Below are 17238 nucleotides of genomic sequence, written 5' to 3'. Positions count from 1 at the left end.
GTAAACCACCAGGTATGTGTTCTTTTGGGAGCCAAACATCTAACAGTGGCTGTTTTGGAGAGTAAATCCATCAGAGTCTTGGTTTAGTTACAAGAATGACTGATTTTATACTAGATTCTCACATGATTCAAAAGTGTGTGAATGACTCAGCCCATTAATATCCTTAGCTCCTGTGATCTCCCCTCCCAGTGAAATGATAGCTATAAGGCAATAATGATAATTGGAGGAGGAGGAAACCTTGACTTTGCCCTAGGGCAATAAAATGACATACTTAGAGTAATTGCATATGTATATAATACTGTTTGAAAGAAATGAGGTATATTATAAATATTTAAAATTTTATGTTAAAGCATGTTGGAAATGATACAGGTAAGGATGAAATCCTGCCGTTTGTTCCTACCGTAATCACTTTTCCTGAAACAGTCAGCCTCTTCATGAGGGAAAGAGTCACCAGAGACCTAACTTGGTTGTTAACAGCTCATTGATTGCCTTCTCCTTGCTGACATAGAGAAATATTACAGTCACAGGAGTGTTGGGTTCCAGTTAAATGTAGCTAAACATTCACAAGTGATCTTGAGCAGAAACTGAGCAGTTAGTTGGAGAGCCTGTGGAACTTCTGGGTATTTGTGTGTTTTTTCCTGTTCTGGCTCCATCTTTTTGAAACAATTAATTGAACAAAAGTCTGCGTATTTCAGAGTCTGTACTTTGTGCATGTCTCTGCTTTTGCTAAAGTCTCCAGTGACCAAGTCACCAGGTCTAGTGGGCAAGTCTCAATCCTTATGTAGCTTGACTTTTCTGTAGCATTTGACAGATCTTGAAATTCCTTCCTGGACTTCAGGGGGATTTTCTTTTGTTTGTCATCTTAGCTCTTGTCCTTCTTCTTTTTAGGTTCCTTTAGCTGCCCCATAAATGTGGTATTCTCATAGTTTTATCCTTGGTCCTTTTTTGTTTCTATTTATTCAGTCTTCTTGGTAACCCTATTTGTTTCCATGGTTTCTATTAAAATCTATACAGTGATTCTTCCATGTGGTGTTTCCATGTCAGGCTGCTGAGCTGCTGACCTGTACATCCAGGCACCCCGAAGATAGATGTGTAATGAGTGTTATTGAATATTGAGTATTGAGTGTGTGTTATTGAGTATTCTCTGTGGTTGACAGCTCACTGCTTCATTGCTTCCTTCCATCTATTTTTCTCAAAACACTGTGAGGCAAATACTGTGATTCTTTTCTCTTTAGACGTGAGGAAACTAAGGCTAGATGCACTTCATAACTTTTCCAAAGTCATTCAGTTAGTAGCAGAGCGTCACGTTTAATCTCAAGTCTGGAGCCCACATTTTTAATCATAAATCCTGTGGGTGAGCATATCAAAATGGAATCCTTTACTTCCCCCCTCTTCTTCATGATTTCTCCCATTATTCTCTGTCCTGCTTGAAAGGATCGTATTTCATCCCTCAGGTAGAAATCTGGGAGTTACACTGGATCCGTAAATATTGTGGATCGCAGAAGTACTTTTATTTTTATGGCTAAAATGTCTCCTCTGCATTAAATAGAGGTTTCAAACTCGTGGGCTTTAGGCTGATGTATTGTCTGGACTATGCATTGTTTTGAAAACTAGAAAATGTGTCACAAAAATCTAGATTTCTGATTTTTCTTTAAAAACTCGGACTTGCTCTGTCGCCGGGCCACAGACATCTGGAGCTGTGTAGCAACTTCCTCTCACCTGGGGCTTGTACTGTCTGCTTACCAGGGTCCTCACCACTTCCTGTTGTCCTTTATTGGGGGTTTCCTCAGATCTTTGCTTGACCAGCCCTGTAGGCATTTATGACACCTGGTAAAGGCTGTGGTTTTGCTTTCCCAGCTGGTCTTGCTTCCTCTCTAGTTTTTGCCCTTGTACTGGAATGATTTTCTTAAATCTGTTACCTGCTTTCTCTTAGCACTTGTGATTTATGTTTCCCCACCGGCTCCTCCCCCTTAGCCCACAAACATGTTCAAGGCTGTAGGCCAGAGGTAAAAGGAAAAGAACAAAAGTTTTTTAACATCCACAATGTGCCACAGTTAAACACAAGCATGATTTAATTAATCCTCACAGCACTGAAGTCGGTGTTCCTGATTCCTGATTCAGAGGTAAGAGAAATCTGAGGCCTGGAAGGATTGTCCCAAGATCCATACGTAGGGTTGTTTCAGATCTGTCTGATCCCGGGTTACATGTTCTTTTTCCTCCGTTATGTCACTTTGATTTCAAGCTACTCTTAACCTCCATGCAAATAAAGGAGTCTCTCCCATCTGTCCCATGATCGACTCCCATCTCTCTCTTCCTTTACTGCCGAACTTTAGCTCATCTGTTAACGCAGAACTCCTTAATCTCTTTTCTCCTCTCAAGACAGTATCATCTGGCTGCCCCATAGTTCACTTGTTCCTCAACATCTTTCAAGCACCTACTATACAACAGGAAGTGCGCTAGACCCCAGGCAAACAGCCCTTGCCTGAGAGAAGCTTCACAGGCTGATAGGCTAAGATGGGTAAATCGTTCCGCTCCAGGGTACAAAATCCCTTGTAATGAAGTCTAGTCTCTGTTTAGACCTTATCTTACCTGAGCTCTCTTGCGTCATTTTCCCGCAAGGACGAGCATCTCTCTGTCAAGGAAACTTTCCCTTTTCTTTCTTCTGTGGCATTCCTCACCCCTGGTTTTCTTCTTTGCTTCTTTTAGAATTCCTTTTGCGTCTCTTTTCTTTCTGCTCCCATCTCCTCATTTAAAATGTCTCGCCCGCTGTGTACCAGATCCCTCCACTCAGACAGACATTCAGGATTGCCCCTTCTTTCCTCAAGAAAATGTCCTTTCCTTGGTTGCCCATATTAACTGTTACAGATCTTGGAGTCACCGCTCTCACAAAAAGACTTGGCCCTTGTGCTTTAAAAATGGCATCGTGATGCGGTCCGGTTGTCAGCCCCTCTGCCATTAGTCAACCTACAGCAGTAACTTCCTCCCCCCTCCCTGCCTGAAGTGCATCTTATATGCTTGAACTACAGCAGTGATTAAAAAAAAGTTTCTTATGGTACTCTTACTTTACTCCCTAAGACCTCCTAAAATTGTCGTTCCTGCTGCCATCAGGCCAGGTCTCACTTTCAGAGCTGTTCACCATGTGCTCCTGATCGACTTTTCTGGTTTCTCTCCAGTGTAGCTACAGTTCTTAGCACGTGGAAGGCACTCACTGAATAGTGGAGAGGGCAGTGGGTAGTGAGTGAATAAAAACCTGACTTTTTCTCTCCCGAGGGCAGAATCAAATTCCCATTATGTAAGTATGGTATCTGTTAAGTTTACCTCTCGGTAGTTCCTATCGGTTTTAAATTATAATGGCATAAAGATTAATAATCTCTGAGGTGTTTAAAAAAAAATTCTGCTTCAAAAATTTACTAACCCAGTGTATGTGCTGAATTGCGTTCCCCTCGAATTCATATGCTGAAGTCCTAAACCCCAGTACCTTAGAATATGACCGTTTTGGAGATGGGTTTTTAAAGAGGGAGTTAAGTTAAAATGCAGTCATTGGCATGGGCTTTGATCCAGTGTGACTGGTACCCTTATAAAAAAGGGGAATTTGGACACGGACAGCTAGAAGGAAGACCATGTGACAGATGACACAGGGAGAAGATGGCCATCTACAAGCCAAAGACTTCCCACCTCCAGATCTGTGAGAGAAGAATTTCTACCTAGAAGCCACCTAGTCTGTGGTATGTTGTTGTGACAGCCTTAGCAAACTAATACACCCAGTGTCTTTTAATTCACTTAGGTTTTAAGTCCTACATCAAGGGACTTGATCTTCGGGAAAGAAGTGGACTAAGGATCCAGTAAAATCTCCTGCCATGTCACATTTCTTTGAAGTATTTGGGATTTGTCCTGGGGAAAGAGGGCCATCCTTACCTTTTTCGGACTAGATCACACTTACGATCAGCTACCCAAAGAATGGCTTCTTTCCTTCTCATTTTGGGACTGTACAACATATTTCTCTTGAAGATACAAACAAAGCGAGAGTCCATGAAAAATATCCTTAATCCCCATTCACTGCATTGATTTAAACAGATAAGGAGTTCGGTATTTTCCGGGCTCTCCTTTTGATTGCCAGAGCCCAGTAAGTTCTCTCTACCACGCATAGCTGTGCCGACCGCAGCATCACATTTCCAGAGAAGATACTTGCTGCAGTGAATTTATGTGCTTTCCGGCGGTTCTATTGAGGTTCTGGCCTTGAGGAAAATGAGTATTTTGAATCACGAAATTTGGCTTATTCAGGTTTTCCTAGTCCTATTTCAGGTCGCCATGTTGTCAATCTCAAAACGCCTACCGTTTCTCCATCTTCTCCGCCCCCATCTTCCAGCCAGCTCTTCTGCTTGGGTGGTAATGGGGCTAAGGACACTAAATATGTTGAGCGGGCTGGAGACTTTACTGGAAAAGAACTTTTGCCTTTACTGATCATCTGCTCAGCTCTGCTCTGATTGCCCCAGATTAAATAACAATTTCAGCCCAGAAAAGACCTTGAGAAGGTCTTTTATACCTGCTTATAATAGCACTATTCACGTCTCAGGTGGATGTGAGTCCATTTTATTTTATAAATCCAGAGAGAAAGACTATAATTCTTTTCTGAGAACTTGTCATTTATTTTCTGTATCTACTCTGAACTTTTCATGCTACAGTCTTGAACTTGTTTCATCCTGTCCTGTCCATTATAGAGGTAGAGGATAGCTAGTCACATGTCTAACATCTCCTATTCTTGAGACATGAGGCATTGTTAAACTGCCTCCCTACCTTCTCTTTTCCAAACTGAGCTTTATTGGTTCTTTAGCCGTACAGGACTTATTTAAAATTTTTAATTATGTATAAGATGTGTCATTAAAGCCTCTCCATATTTCTCACAGCTCTCTTTGATGATGGATCCAGCACTGGTTGGATATCACCCATGCAATGAGAAAACAGTTTCTACACTCTGTACCATAAATTACATTTAGGCATTTTGGTTTCATGGTTAATTTTCATTTTTTTATTTTAGCTAATTAAAGTGCATAGCAGTTAAACAAAAGAAGATTATATAATTCTTTTTTCCATGACAAAGGGTAATTGAAACAGATAAATTACAGGTAATCTTTTGACTTCACACTAGTTGATACTCAGATTCAGAGAGATGAATATATTCCATGGACTGGAACCAAAAGCAAGAATTTTCTGTATCTATTTGCAGTCTTAACATTGCCTCCAACCAACTGGATTATAGTAAACAAGTCATTTAACTTCTTTCTATATAATTTTATTTACTTATGAAACTGAGGAAGGTAGACATCAAGGTTAGATGACCTCTGAGTTGTCTTCCAGCTTAGAAATTGTCCTGTATGCTCTCCTAATGTCAGTTAAGTCGATCATTTGTGGGTTTTAGTGGGGAAGTATATTTGGGGCATGTAAGATTAATTTGTTTGAAATCTGTCGAGTACATATATTGAATACTATCTACTACATGCCACGTGCTGGCAAACGCAGTGATAAATCACACATTTTTCAAAGAGTCGGCATTTTGTTAGGGGAAGTAGACATGTGAAAATAAATGCAGTCGAATATGAAGGGGGCTATGGTAAAAGTCTAAGGCATGTTGGGCTTAAGGGAGAGTTGGGCTGCAAGGGAGAGTTTGGTGAATTTTGCTTGGTGCAGGGGCATCAGGAAGCCACATATGAAGGCCTAAAGAAGAGCAGTCACAGTGAAGGGGGTGGGGAGCGGGGGGCGGGGGCAGTGGCTAAAGGTTGAGGTCAAGGAACTAGAAACAGTGGGTACAGATGATTTTTCCAAGGAGCTAGACTACGAAGAGAAAGTACCTGAGCGGAGCGGGCAGGGATTAGAGGAGTTTGTCTGTTAAATTGGGGAGTAAGGAGCCAATTCAGAGGTTTTGGGGGAAAGAAGGTGTGGCCTGACAGACGTGAAGATAAATTAGGAATGAACTTGAAGCAGGATTAAGGATGGAAAGAACAGATAGATGGATCACTATGGTGATAAAGTGAACATAGCAAAATGTCAGTTGTGGCATCTAGGAGGTAGATGAGTGGTAAAATACAATTCTTTCAACCTGGCCACATGTTTGGAAGTTTGACAGTAAAATATTGGGGGGGAACAAAAAGAAGATAGGTTGACAGTTTAGCTTTGAACAGAACAGGGGACACTTATTCCTTGTGGCTGCAGATGGCAAAGTTCAAGATTAAAGCCTCAACTTCTTTGTGAAGTAGGAGCCTCTCTCTCCTGCTGGGACAGAGAGCCAGAGAAGAGGAGGAGAGGGGACTGAGCAGACCTGACAAAAAGGAGGAAGCCATGAGGCCCAGGTTCCCTTGACGTTGGAGGGCACAGAGTTGCTCTGGTGTGAGATTTTTCCCTAGTAGTTGTCAGGAGACAGGAGGTTAGTCGGGCATTGGAGGGAGGGTTTAAGAAAGTGATGAGGAGATGGGATGAATGGCTCCCCAACCGTTTACCGGCCATCTGTTCTGGAACAAGTCCCAAGCTCTCTGGTTCTGTTGGGATTGTGTTTTCTACCTCACTGTATTTTTATTTGAATGAAATGAGATGAAAATAATGTTCACAAAACGGTGTCACTGTTAACCTTAAACGAAGGCAATTGTGTTGTTTGTCTTCCTCAGGTAAAAGAAGAACGTCCAGAGAAGATACCAGATCTAAAATTATTAGTGGAGAAGAAATTTTTGGCTTTACAGAATAAGAATTGTGACACAGACTTTCAAAATAATGCAAAATTTGTACAGTTTAAACAACAGCTGAAAGAACTGAAGAAGCAATGTAAGTCCGCATGCTTTGCTTTGGTTTGGCTTTTTGAATTTAAGGAACTGACCTGACACGCCACCCCAGAAAACTGATTTTATAAAGTCTGCCTATCTGCTTGGCTTGATCCTCTTTCTAAATTGCTTTTTATTGTTGTTGCAATTCTGTATCTTGTCTGACTTTTGGTTCAAATCAGCCTGTCCATTTCTGAAAGCCAACAGTTTCCACAAAGTGCTAAGAAAATTCCCCAGCAGCCAGACATGGTTACACTGTATTGTCCCACTGCTGGGGAGAGGAATTGGGAAATTAAAACGGAACTGTCTTATTAAAATAGCAATGGTGTTTTTCAGATTTTAAACTGCTGTGCCACGCTTTACAATAACCAGTTTGATTCTGGTTTTGCTGCTTTGGAGTAGTAGCACCGTTTTCTCAGACTAGTTTTTTCGTTTCAGTTGTGGACCAGAATCTTCTTGATCCCTTCTGTCTTCGTAGTAGCATTGATGCCATGCGATCGCGATTTGGATTCCAACATAATTTTGATTTAAAAACGAGATTGGGAAAAGAAGTGATTCATTATCCCAAAATTTTGTAGACGGTATTTGACAGAAATCTGTCTTTTCTGTACAGTGAAGTACATCCGTCCTTTTCTTTTCCTCTTTGTCCGCTTAATCCACTTAACAACTTTATGTAATTTGATCGTTTTTGCATTCGCATTGTTTGTCATTGCTTTCGGCTCAAGACTCTTTTATTCCTTACAGAATCGTATAGGGAAGCAAATAACTTTTTTGTAAACTTTAATTTCCCATCACCTTCATTTGCATACGGCTGGAGCACTGTGGTAGGGCATGTAAATTTACTTCATGTCCTTCTTTGTACTGAGTGTAGGGATTCCTATTTTGAAATAAGCTTTCTTTTAAATATAAGCATTTTCTTTAAATTGATGCTGAGATCTCAAAAAATGACTGAGGAAGCAGCTTTACTTTTGCCTATCTTACAAGTAACTTAAGTTTCACAATTTGGAATGTTTTGCAATCCTGATGAGACTTTTGCTTTAATGTGGATTTAAACAGTAAGCATTTTCTCCACATTTTAGTCTATTTTTTTCTTCTTCAGCTACCAAAATCCTTCTAATATAAATTGCGTGGTTCCCCCAAATGGGTAATAATCCCCCAAACAGGTAATATAATGATTTGCTAGTGTCTTTCTGATCTTAAAGATGCTAGTGAATTTCAGTTTTTGGTGTTGGTCAAAGTAGCCACATGTATTTCATTTTTCTGCTTGGAGCCAATAATGACAAATTACCCGATCATAATCAAGATCAAAAATTCTTGATTTTTTTAAAAAGGTATCTTATGATACATAGTGAAGGATAAATATCCAAAAATATAAATTTCTTCCTCCTTTGTTATTGTTTACAAAAGTATTATTCCGTAAGAGATAGCTGTAAAGATTCGTAGAATCGTACACTCACGGTGACGCACTTTCTAATGAAGAGTGTGCAGTCCAGCAAAATGATACGTGTTGGAATCGTGGTTATTATTTCTTTAATTCTCTCTCAGATGGTCAGGGGATGGTGTTGCGGGTGGTTTCCCAAGGCTGGCAGTACTTCACATCATTTGGATAGACAGTTAAACTTTAAACTTGAGACAAAGTAGACTTATACTGAAAGAAATGCTTCCTTATATCGGGTTCCCCTATATACGTAACACTGGAATTAAGACAACTTTCCCTTTTTGTTTCTCCTAAAATACTCTTTTTAAATCTCAAATGACAGAGCAAGCAAAATATCAATGCCCTCTTCAAGTGTTCTCTAAGATGTGCGCACACGACTTGCAAATGCGATTTTCAGTGCGTTATTAGTGCTGGCAAAGTAGCACCGTGGGCGATGGATTCTGTTTCTTTAGATTTAATGCTGCTGTGAGGACGCTCATTAGCATCGGGAGCCCACAGTTTTTGCGGAGCCAAGTCAGAGGGACCAGGCTTTATACAGGAGCCAGTGAATATTTGTTTTGAGAGATGTTCTGAAGGGAAGGAATGATAATAATAATTTTTTTTTCTTTTTTTATAAAGACTGGAAACTACAAGCCAGGGAGAGAGTCTTGCTTCAAGTTGCCTAGTTTGGCAAAGTAAAGGCTGAAACAGTTTTATTGGTCTGCACAGAGCTCAAGGGTCCTTTCATGAAAATCACCACCACGCTCTCACCACCTTTATTTACACAAACCTAAATTGCATGGGATTCAGTTTTGCCGAGTGGGGACCCAATCACAGCAACGCCAGGAAGCCCTTTGGTGGGGACAAGTCAAGATGGAGATTGAAATCAGGGGGTCTGAGGAAGTGGCGTACAAGCCACCTCCCCGCACCCCGCGGCCAGTAAGTTAACCCAGCTGTGGCTCCGCAGCTGGTTCTCAAACCGTCTGGTCTCAAGATCCCTTTACATTTAAAAAAATCTACCGAGGGCCTCCGGAGAGCATTTGTTTATTACATGGGTGGTAGCTATTGACATTTATCACATTAGAAATCAAAACTGAGTCCTTCTTAAAAATATTAATCTGTTTTAAAAATCAGTGATAAGTCCCTAACGTGTTACTGTAAGGAGGATTATGAAATATAACCATGTATTTTCCAAACATGATGGAAAAATGAGTGAGAGGTGTGAAATTGTTTTCCATTTTTGCAAATCTCTTCAGTTTGTGGCTTTAATAGGAGGCAGCTGGACCCTCGCATTTGCTTCCGCATTCAGTCCGCTGTGGTACGTTGTTTGGGTTGAAGCCTATAAAGAAAATCTGGCCTCACACATCGGTAGTCGGACTTGCTGAAAGGATCGTGCAGACCACCCGAAGTTCTCATTTTGAGAACCACAAATTTGGGCCAGAGGTCAGCGAACTATAGCCTGTGAGTCAACTCCAGCCTGCCTGTTTCTCTAGGTCCTGAAAGCCAAGAATGCTTGTTTTTTGCCAACATATTTAAGTTGCTGGGGGAGAATTTAAGAGAAGAATAATATTTTGTGACATGTGAAAATTACATAAAATTCAGGTTTTAGCATCCAAAATAAAGTGTTATTGGAATGTAGACACACTTACTCGTTTCCACGTTGTGTGTGCTTTACACTATGATGGCAGAGTTGAGTAGTTACATCGGAGACCATCTGGCAAACAGAGCTATTAGTGTTTGCTACCTGGCACCTTACAGAAAAAGTTTACTGACCTCTGGTCTCAACCATAATCAGAAACAAGGACAGTTTTGGGGAGGGAGTGTTTGTTTTCTTTTTGTTTTGTTTTGTTTTGTTTTAGCTTTAGATTTTTCCAATAAATACCACACATTTGTCTTAGGTGCGTTCAAAACACTTCGAGGGACTGCTGTATATAAGTGATTGCATTCGGTGCTCCGAGATAAATAAAAGGCAGAGAAGACAATATATGAAAACATGAAATAATGTGAGAACTATTAATAACAAATCAAAAGCAAAGAAAAATGCAAGAAACCACTGCTGTACAATATAGGAGAGAGTGAGACTAGGAAAATGCAGCTTTTATTTGTATGGCTGATACAACACTGCCAGTCATTTGATAGGCGCTACGTGGAGCTGTATGTTCAGAAAGATTCAGAGGCTGAGTTCAGGCCCAGGATTACGGTGGGAAAGAGTAGAGATAGTACAAAAATCTGGTATTTGCCATCCCGAGAATGTAAACATAACAGGTACGCCATACTCATTTCAAGATACGATTACTCAAAAGGTAACATATTTACACTGCACACAGTAATTCTTTTATCAGTAGTTATTTATGTCTTAAGGATATTACAAGGCATAGGATACAACTTCTTTGGACAGTTTACAGACCCCTGGTCTAACTGCAATCAGGGGCACCTGGGTGGCTCCGTCGGTTAAGTGTCCGACTCTTGATTTCAGCTCAGGTCATAATCTCATGATCTGTGTGATCGAGTCCCATGTCAGCCTGTACACTATCAGTACAGAATTCTGTCTCCTTTCTCTCTGTCCCTCACCTGTCCCAACACTCTCAAGTGTCCCAACACTCTTTCTCTCTCTCTCTCTCTCTCTCTCTCCCAAAACAAACATTTCAACCACAGTCAGAAACAAGGGTAGGTTTTTGGTTTGGATTTTTTTTTTTTAAACTTCAGATTTTCCTATAAATACCATACCTGGGGACCCATTGTGTTGTATATTAGAGATACTATGTCTGTGCCAGCTTCCCAAGATTATTACCAAGATCTAATGCGATAATGGATCTTGGCAAACTGAAAGCTTGCTTTAGATTTCACTTATTATTGATATTGAGAAAGGGCCAGTAGAACATGGTGGAAAGAATATGAGCTTCGCAGCTAGAAGACCTGGGTTTGAGTCACTTAATGCGTAGTCTGGCCTCCCTGCAGGTGCCACCCATTTTTCTTAGTTGTAATTCTTGGAGGCATATAAATCAAGATTGATCAGAGATCATTTTTACCTTTGGTAGTGGCGATGATAACTGAGTTAGGGAACAATTCCAAAGAAAAAAGATTCCATTTCCCTAAACGAGAATCATGTTGTTAATTAACCCAAGTTGTGAAACCCAGCAATACGACTTGGTTCAGGGAAGACGTGACTGTACTTTCTTGAGTAAAGTGATTTTCATTTATCTAAACAATATGTTCAGGCGATTTCTCTCTTCCTTGATGCTTTTACTTAAACTGTCTTCACTATTCCAACTCCTGGTTTCCTGCACTTTTGCATCAGGAGAACTTAGTTAGAATGTGCAGTACCCCTGTACGGACACTTCCTCAAGTCATCAAGCAATCTTCCTGCCATCCTTTATTCACTCACCAGCTATAGAATTAGCAGGCATGAGGATTTGTAGTGCAGCTCAGCCAGGCAGAACTTGAGGACATTAGACGACAATTTGATATTTAGAAACCTTTGAAATATAAGGTCTTCACTTTGTGATCAAAAGTAGAATGGACTGAATCTGTGGTCTTTAGTATTAAAAAATCTAATCTGAAATGTAATTTTATTGGTACATTGAAATGCTTAGAGGAAAGGCAAACATTTACTAATCTGAAGACCTTCACCAGAAATTTAGATGTATTTCTGAATTGTATATCCTACATAGAGGATATAGGATATAAGGTGTGGAGATCATGGAATCCACGAGTGAACTTAGAAATTGTTTCAGTGATGGGGACATTTTATACTGTAATCTTGTAATTACATGGACTCACAAATCAACTCTGTACCTCACTTTAACACACTTAATTTAGTTATCAAAGCTGATAGAATAGTGAGTGACCATTCACGTCACAGAAGGATTTACCTGGGCTGCCATGAATGGGGAGCTCCTCAGGAACATTAGAATACCTTCACTTCGCTATTCCTAGTGGGTTGCTTTCCTTTTCCTTCTATATCTTGTCAAAACCACAATGCAGTTCCACAAGGGTAGGGACTTTGATGTTTTGCTTACTGCTTTAGTCCTTGAACTCCAGCCTGATGTCTGGGCACATGGTACCTACAGCACAGGTCCTTGACGGTCACAAGAATCTTCAGGAGAACCGTCAAATACTTGAGAGCTTATGCCCTATCTGAAGGAGACACCTGCCACGCATGCCTGTCTGTTGTTGCTGGGAATAATAGGTGAGGACCCACTGTGGTCAGATCCTGAGGTTATCTGGGGAAACCCAGAAATTCAACTGATTATTTTTCCATTACCAGTTGTTAAAACACTGTGCAAACAAAACTGTCGGTTTGTGACCATTGGTTTTACCTTCTCATACTACCATTTTTCAGTGCTTTGTTAGGCCCTTGACGAGCAACATCAGCTTTAATTTGGCCAATTAACAGTAGACTATGATTTCTTCAGAGAAGGGGGTGGTTTTGTTGTCAAGGCCAGGTTGTGCGTTTCACATCATTTGGGAGTATATAGAAGGCTGGTGGGTTCTATTGAAAAGCAAATGGAGATTTTTGTGGATGGAGGGGCGGGATCTGGGAGCTCTTAAACAGGTGCAGGTGAACAGTGGGGTTAAAGAGAAGATTAGCAATTTCGAAAGCTGGGAGGCCATGTGTGAGTGTTGAAACCTGAAAGGAAAGAGATGAGAACAAAGGTGGTGCCAAGAGGCAAAATGTTTGGCTGTGCCTAGAAATATGTTGGGTGCTTTTCAACTGGGCAAAGTTTTGACCAGCCTGACTCAGTCCTGATAGTCTTCAACACACAAATCTCTTTGTCATATGATAGAATATAACCACCTATCGAAACAGTGTGCATTGCTGGCCTGCCATTAACCAAGAGCCCAGGACCCTTCAAGGCAGGAATTGCTTAATCCTCCCTATATTCCTTTTGCTCCTCACATACTCAGAGGTTGGTTAATATTTATAAAACTGAATTATTCAACTAGGAAAAGAGGGCCAGACCCTAGTGAAGGCATTGTGATGATAACACACCTTTTCTCTTCAATAATACCTCATCAGTAAAGAAGCGAATAAGAAGACAGCTAGCGTTCAGAAGGTTGGGATCTAAAATGAGCAACGGTTAGCAATTTATATTGTCTTGGAAAATCCTTTAAATTGCTCAAAAATTCAACATAAATGATTTTGTGTGCATGTCCGTTTACCTACTGGTGCAAACGTATGGTGTATATGCTAATACACAGTTTTCAGTGTCAGGTAGCACCATGCTTAGGAATTAAGTATGGCTCAGTTTAAGTGTGACTGCTTAGAACATTTAAGCATTTAATGAAAACTTAAGTTGCTGGCTCTTCCTTAGACAGTTTTATCATCTCTGTGGCCCTCACTTGGTCTTCATGTTTTCCTTGATGATATTGATCAAGCCATTCCCATTTACTTGCTGGATGACCATTAATTGGTGGGAAATGCTAAAAATCATAAGTTTCACAACAGAGACTGACTTTTTCAGGCTGGATTACATGCCTGACTAAGGGTTTATGCTCATTGAGTGAGATTTCTGTGCTATGCAAATTTTTTATTCCTGTGTGTTTGCCTCTCTCCCTCTTCCTCTTCTCTGAGTCAGTGTCTGTCTGACTCCCTTCTGTGTCTCTCTTCCCTTCTGCTTTGTGTTTCCCACCCATGTAGTTTCTCTTTCCCGTACATCCTTACTTGCATCAGTGAAGCTAAGCGGTACCATTCCCATCTTCATGATGAAGCAGCTTCAGAGAGGGTAAGTGATATGCCCAGGGTTACAAAGCTAGTAAACAGTGGAACCGGAAGACAAGAGACGCCAGGGATAAAAAGAGAGCATTAGGGCCAGGTGTATCCGACCTCCTCCTCCTCCTCCTGTTTCATAGAGTTGTTACTTTCCAGGAAGTTTTACATTAAGGCAGGATTTTCAGTACCAAAGAAATAACTGAGTGAGTGAGGAAAAAAGGTTCATTCAAATTAGATTGATTCTGTTGTGGTGTTTTAATCAGGGCACTAAGCTATTCAGGGAGCTCTTTGGCAGTGAGAAATGCCCTTTTGATGGAGCAATAAAGACACCATCTGCTTTGCCTTCACCTTAGATTTGCCCTAGTCCTTTTGGAAAATAGGAATAGTCGAAGTGATAGGCACGCTTCATAAAGAGCTTGATGTATATGATACTTCATGATTCCTTGTTGAGTTAACGCATAACTGGAAGCATTGTTTGAGTGCCTACCCGTGCATAGGGTATGGTACCTGCATACTTTGTCTACCTTACCATTTATTTCTCACAACTCTACGAGATAACTATACCCATTTTACAGATTAGAAAATGTGCAAAGAGAAGTAATATAACTTCCCTCAGATCATAAATGCTGAAATTCAGACTCAGGTTTGGGTGACATCAAAACCCGTGTTCTTTTCCCTGCGTACCACACTAACTCTTTAAGACACGTGCCTGTTTGGTTTTTCTCTCCCTTCAAGCGTTTCATTTATCTCTTGAAGATTTGATTTGTCGTAAGACTCTTGGGTAGTGAACAATTTGTTTGAATCTCCCAGGTCATCGATCTGCATTGCTGTACTCTGAGGACACTGGGGGAATCTGCCTCATCCAGCTGAGAGTGAGTCTCTTGCTTGGTCACGTCTACCAAGCAGAGGTCAGAGAGTGGGAATCATACCAGACATTCTATAGTAGTTTATTTATGTGTTTCATACTGTCTTCAAAGTATGCCCTAGAGAAGCAGGTACTTGAAGTGGGGCTCACAGAAGGGAAGCAGTTGACTCAAGGTCACAAAATACGTTACGTAGTGAGATTCAGACCTGGGTCCTCCTTTTCCAGATCCTGTGGTTTTGGCAATACACTCAGGAAATAGCGCCTAAGGATACCGTTTCCGGTGTGAATAGTTGCTGTGTTACGGCAGAGAGGAATAGGGTATTTGGTGTACTTACAAGTTTAGAACAAATTCCATGAAGTTTATTTCAAGCATCACGACAGTAACCCCGTGCCCGTACATCATCTCTCCTAGTCTTCACGCCATCCACATGCGAGGGAGGAATGCACGAAAAATGCAGGCTCTGTTTTTAGCAGACTGAATCCTGGAGGTGACATATTTACGCAGTGTCTCACAGTCAGGAGGTCACAAGGCTAACAAATACATTCCTGAGGAAAAGGGAAGCTTTAGGATGAGACATGGCTATAATTAAAGTTATTAGGAGAGAAAGGTTCAGTTATCAAGGGTGAAATGAGTCAGCGGCAAGTTTAAACACAAACTGTGAGCCCTGGGTGTTTTTTCCTCCTGGTGGCTTACGTTGAGAGTGTGGGATGCCGTCCATGCTCAGAAAGCAGCCTGAACCTAGAATGGGGAAGGACCAAATCATGTGTCCTGGGGACGACGTACATCATACTTAAGGAAAGAGTTGTCTTGTCAAGTTATTATTTCCTGAGGTTGCAGTCATTTCCATTTTATGGTGGTTTAGACGTGTATAATGATACAATGGGCGGCCCTCTGTAGTCGAAGCCTCGCCCCATTTTTAGCCCCTGGCAGTAACTGTTTTTGTTTCTTTTTCTTTTTTTTCTCTGTATGGTTCTAACTTCTCCAGAATGTTGCATACATGGAATCATACAATATGCAGCCATTTAAGTGGCTTCTTTCATTCAAATGCAGACTGCATTTGAGATTCAGCCACAGTGTTGTTAATATCCGTGGCGGGGCGCCTGGGTGGCGCAGTCGGTTAGGCGTCCGACTTCAGCCAGGTCACGATCTCGCCGTCCGTGAGTTCGAGCCCCGCGTCGGGCTCTGGGCTGATGGCTCGGAGCCTGGAGCCTGTTTCCGATTCTGTGTCTCCCTCTCTCTGCCCTTCCCCCGTTCATGCTCTGTCTCTCTCTGTCCCAAAAATAATAAACGTTGAAAAAAAAAAATTAAAAAAAAAAAATATCCGTGGCTGGTTGCATTGTGTACTGTGACTGGTGCTCCACTGTATGCATGTATCATAGTTTATTTATCCAGTCACCAGCTGAAGGGCATTTCACTTGTTTCCAGCTTGGGGACGTTATAAATCAAGGTGTTACAGAACATTCGTGTACAGGTTTTTATGGGAATATCAGTTTTAATTTCTCCTGGATGAATACCCAGGCATGGGGCTCTGGGCTGGTATGGGAAGTGCACGTTCAACTTCTGAGAACCTGACCGACTGCTTTCCAATATGGTGAACCCCCCCTGTGTCCCCTTGAGCCACGCAGGAGAGGTGTGTTTGCTGTGCATCCTCACCAGCACTGGGGTTATTTGGGTTTTGTTTTTAATTTTAGCCATTCTAATAAGTATGTAGGGTTATCTCATCATGGATTTAATTTATGTTTTTCTAATGATCAGTGGTATTGAGCATGAAGTTCTTTTAATATGTAAATTTTGTATATTTTTTTCATGTCTTTCTGTTCACCTATCCCTTACATTTATTCTTTAATTCCAGAGACATTGTAGATGGTGTGCGCAGCAGTCAACCTCAGGGTGTGCTTCTCAGCCCTGCATCCAGGTCACCTGGAAATTTATTAAAAATGCACATTTTCAGGCACCACCCCAGACCTCGTGAATCTGCATCTCTGGGGGTGGGGTTAATTTTAGCAAGCCCTCCAGGTCTCCTGTACACCAGAGTTTGAGAACCATTGGTTTATAGTAATGGCACTTACCTGTCACTGGGTATCATAGCAAATGTGAACGTTAAAAATAAAATCAGCCTGTCCCCACCCTCAGAGATTTAGATTTAGTTGGTATCTAATAGGGCTCTCCAGGCATTTCTTTTTAAGTTCTCCAGGTATCATGCTAATAATGTACAGACAGGGTTGAAAATAACTCATCTAGTAAAGGTTGGTTAATCAGGCACTCTAGAGGATTCAATATCTGACTTCTAATTCTAGATCTCACACAGTTTATTACCTACAGGGCAGGAGCCTTATGTGCACAGCATAGTTATAGGCACCTACCTACAGATTACTCAGGAATAACCTAACGACTTAGATGGCACCTGGTCTCCTGGATTTGAATATAGATTAACTT

The 17238-nt window shown here is 41.1% G+C and overlaps 1 protein-coding gene across 2 annotated transcripts in view; it reads left to right on the top strand.

Moving 5' to 3' along the window:
• NSMCE2 (NSE2 SUMO ligase component of SMC5/6 complex) overlaps positions 1-17238 on the top strand; it is a 217202-nt gene that overhangs the window by 60403 nt on the left and 139561 nt on the right. For both annotated transcript variants that reach the window (XM_086695873.1, XM_025922826.2), the window contains exon 4: positions 6657-6810. In XM_086695873.1, the coding sequence (XP_086551999.1) occupies positions 6657-6810 (154 nt within the window). The remainder of the gene's footprint in view (positions 1-6656; positions 6811-17238) is intronic.

This window comes from Puma concolor, chromosome F2, assembly GCF_028749965.1.
Source record: "Puma concolor isolate L17-30 chromosome F2, mPumCon1.1.hap2, whole genome shotgun sequence".
In the NCBI taxonomy this organism is placed as follows: domain Eukaryota; kingdom Metazoa; phylum Chordata; class Mammalia; order Carnivora; family Felidae; genus Puma; species Puma concolor.
The sequence above is the reverse complement of the archived record's forward strand: the minus strand, read 5'-3'. Positions and strand labels throughout refer to the sequence as shown.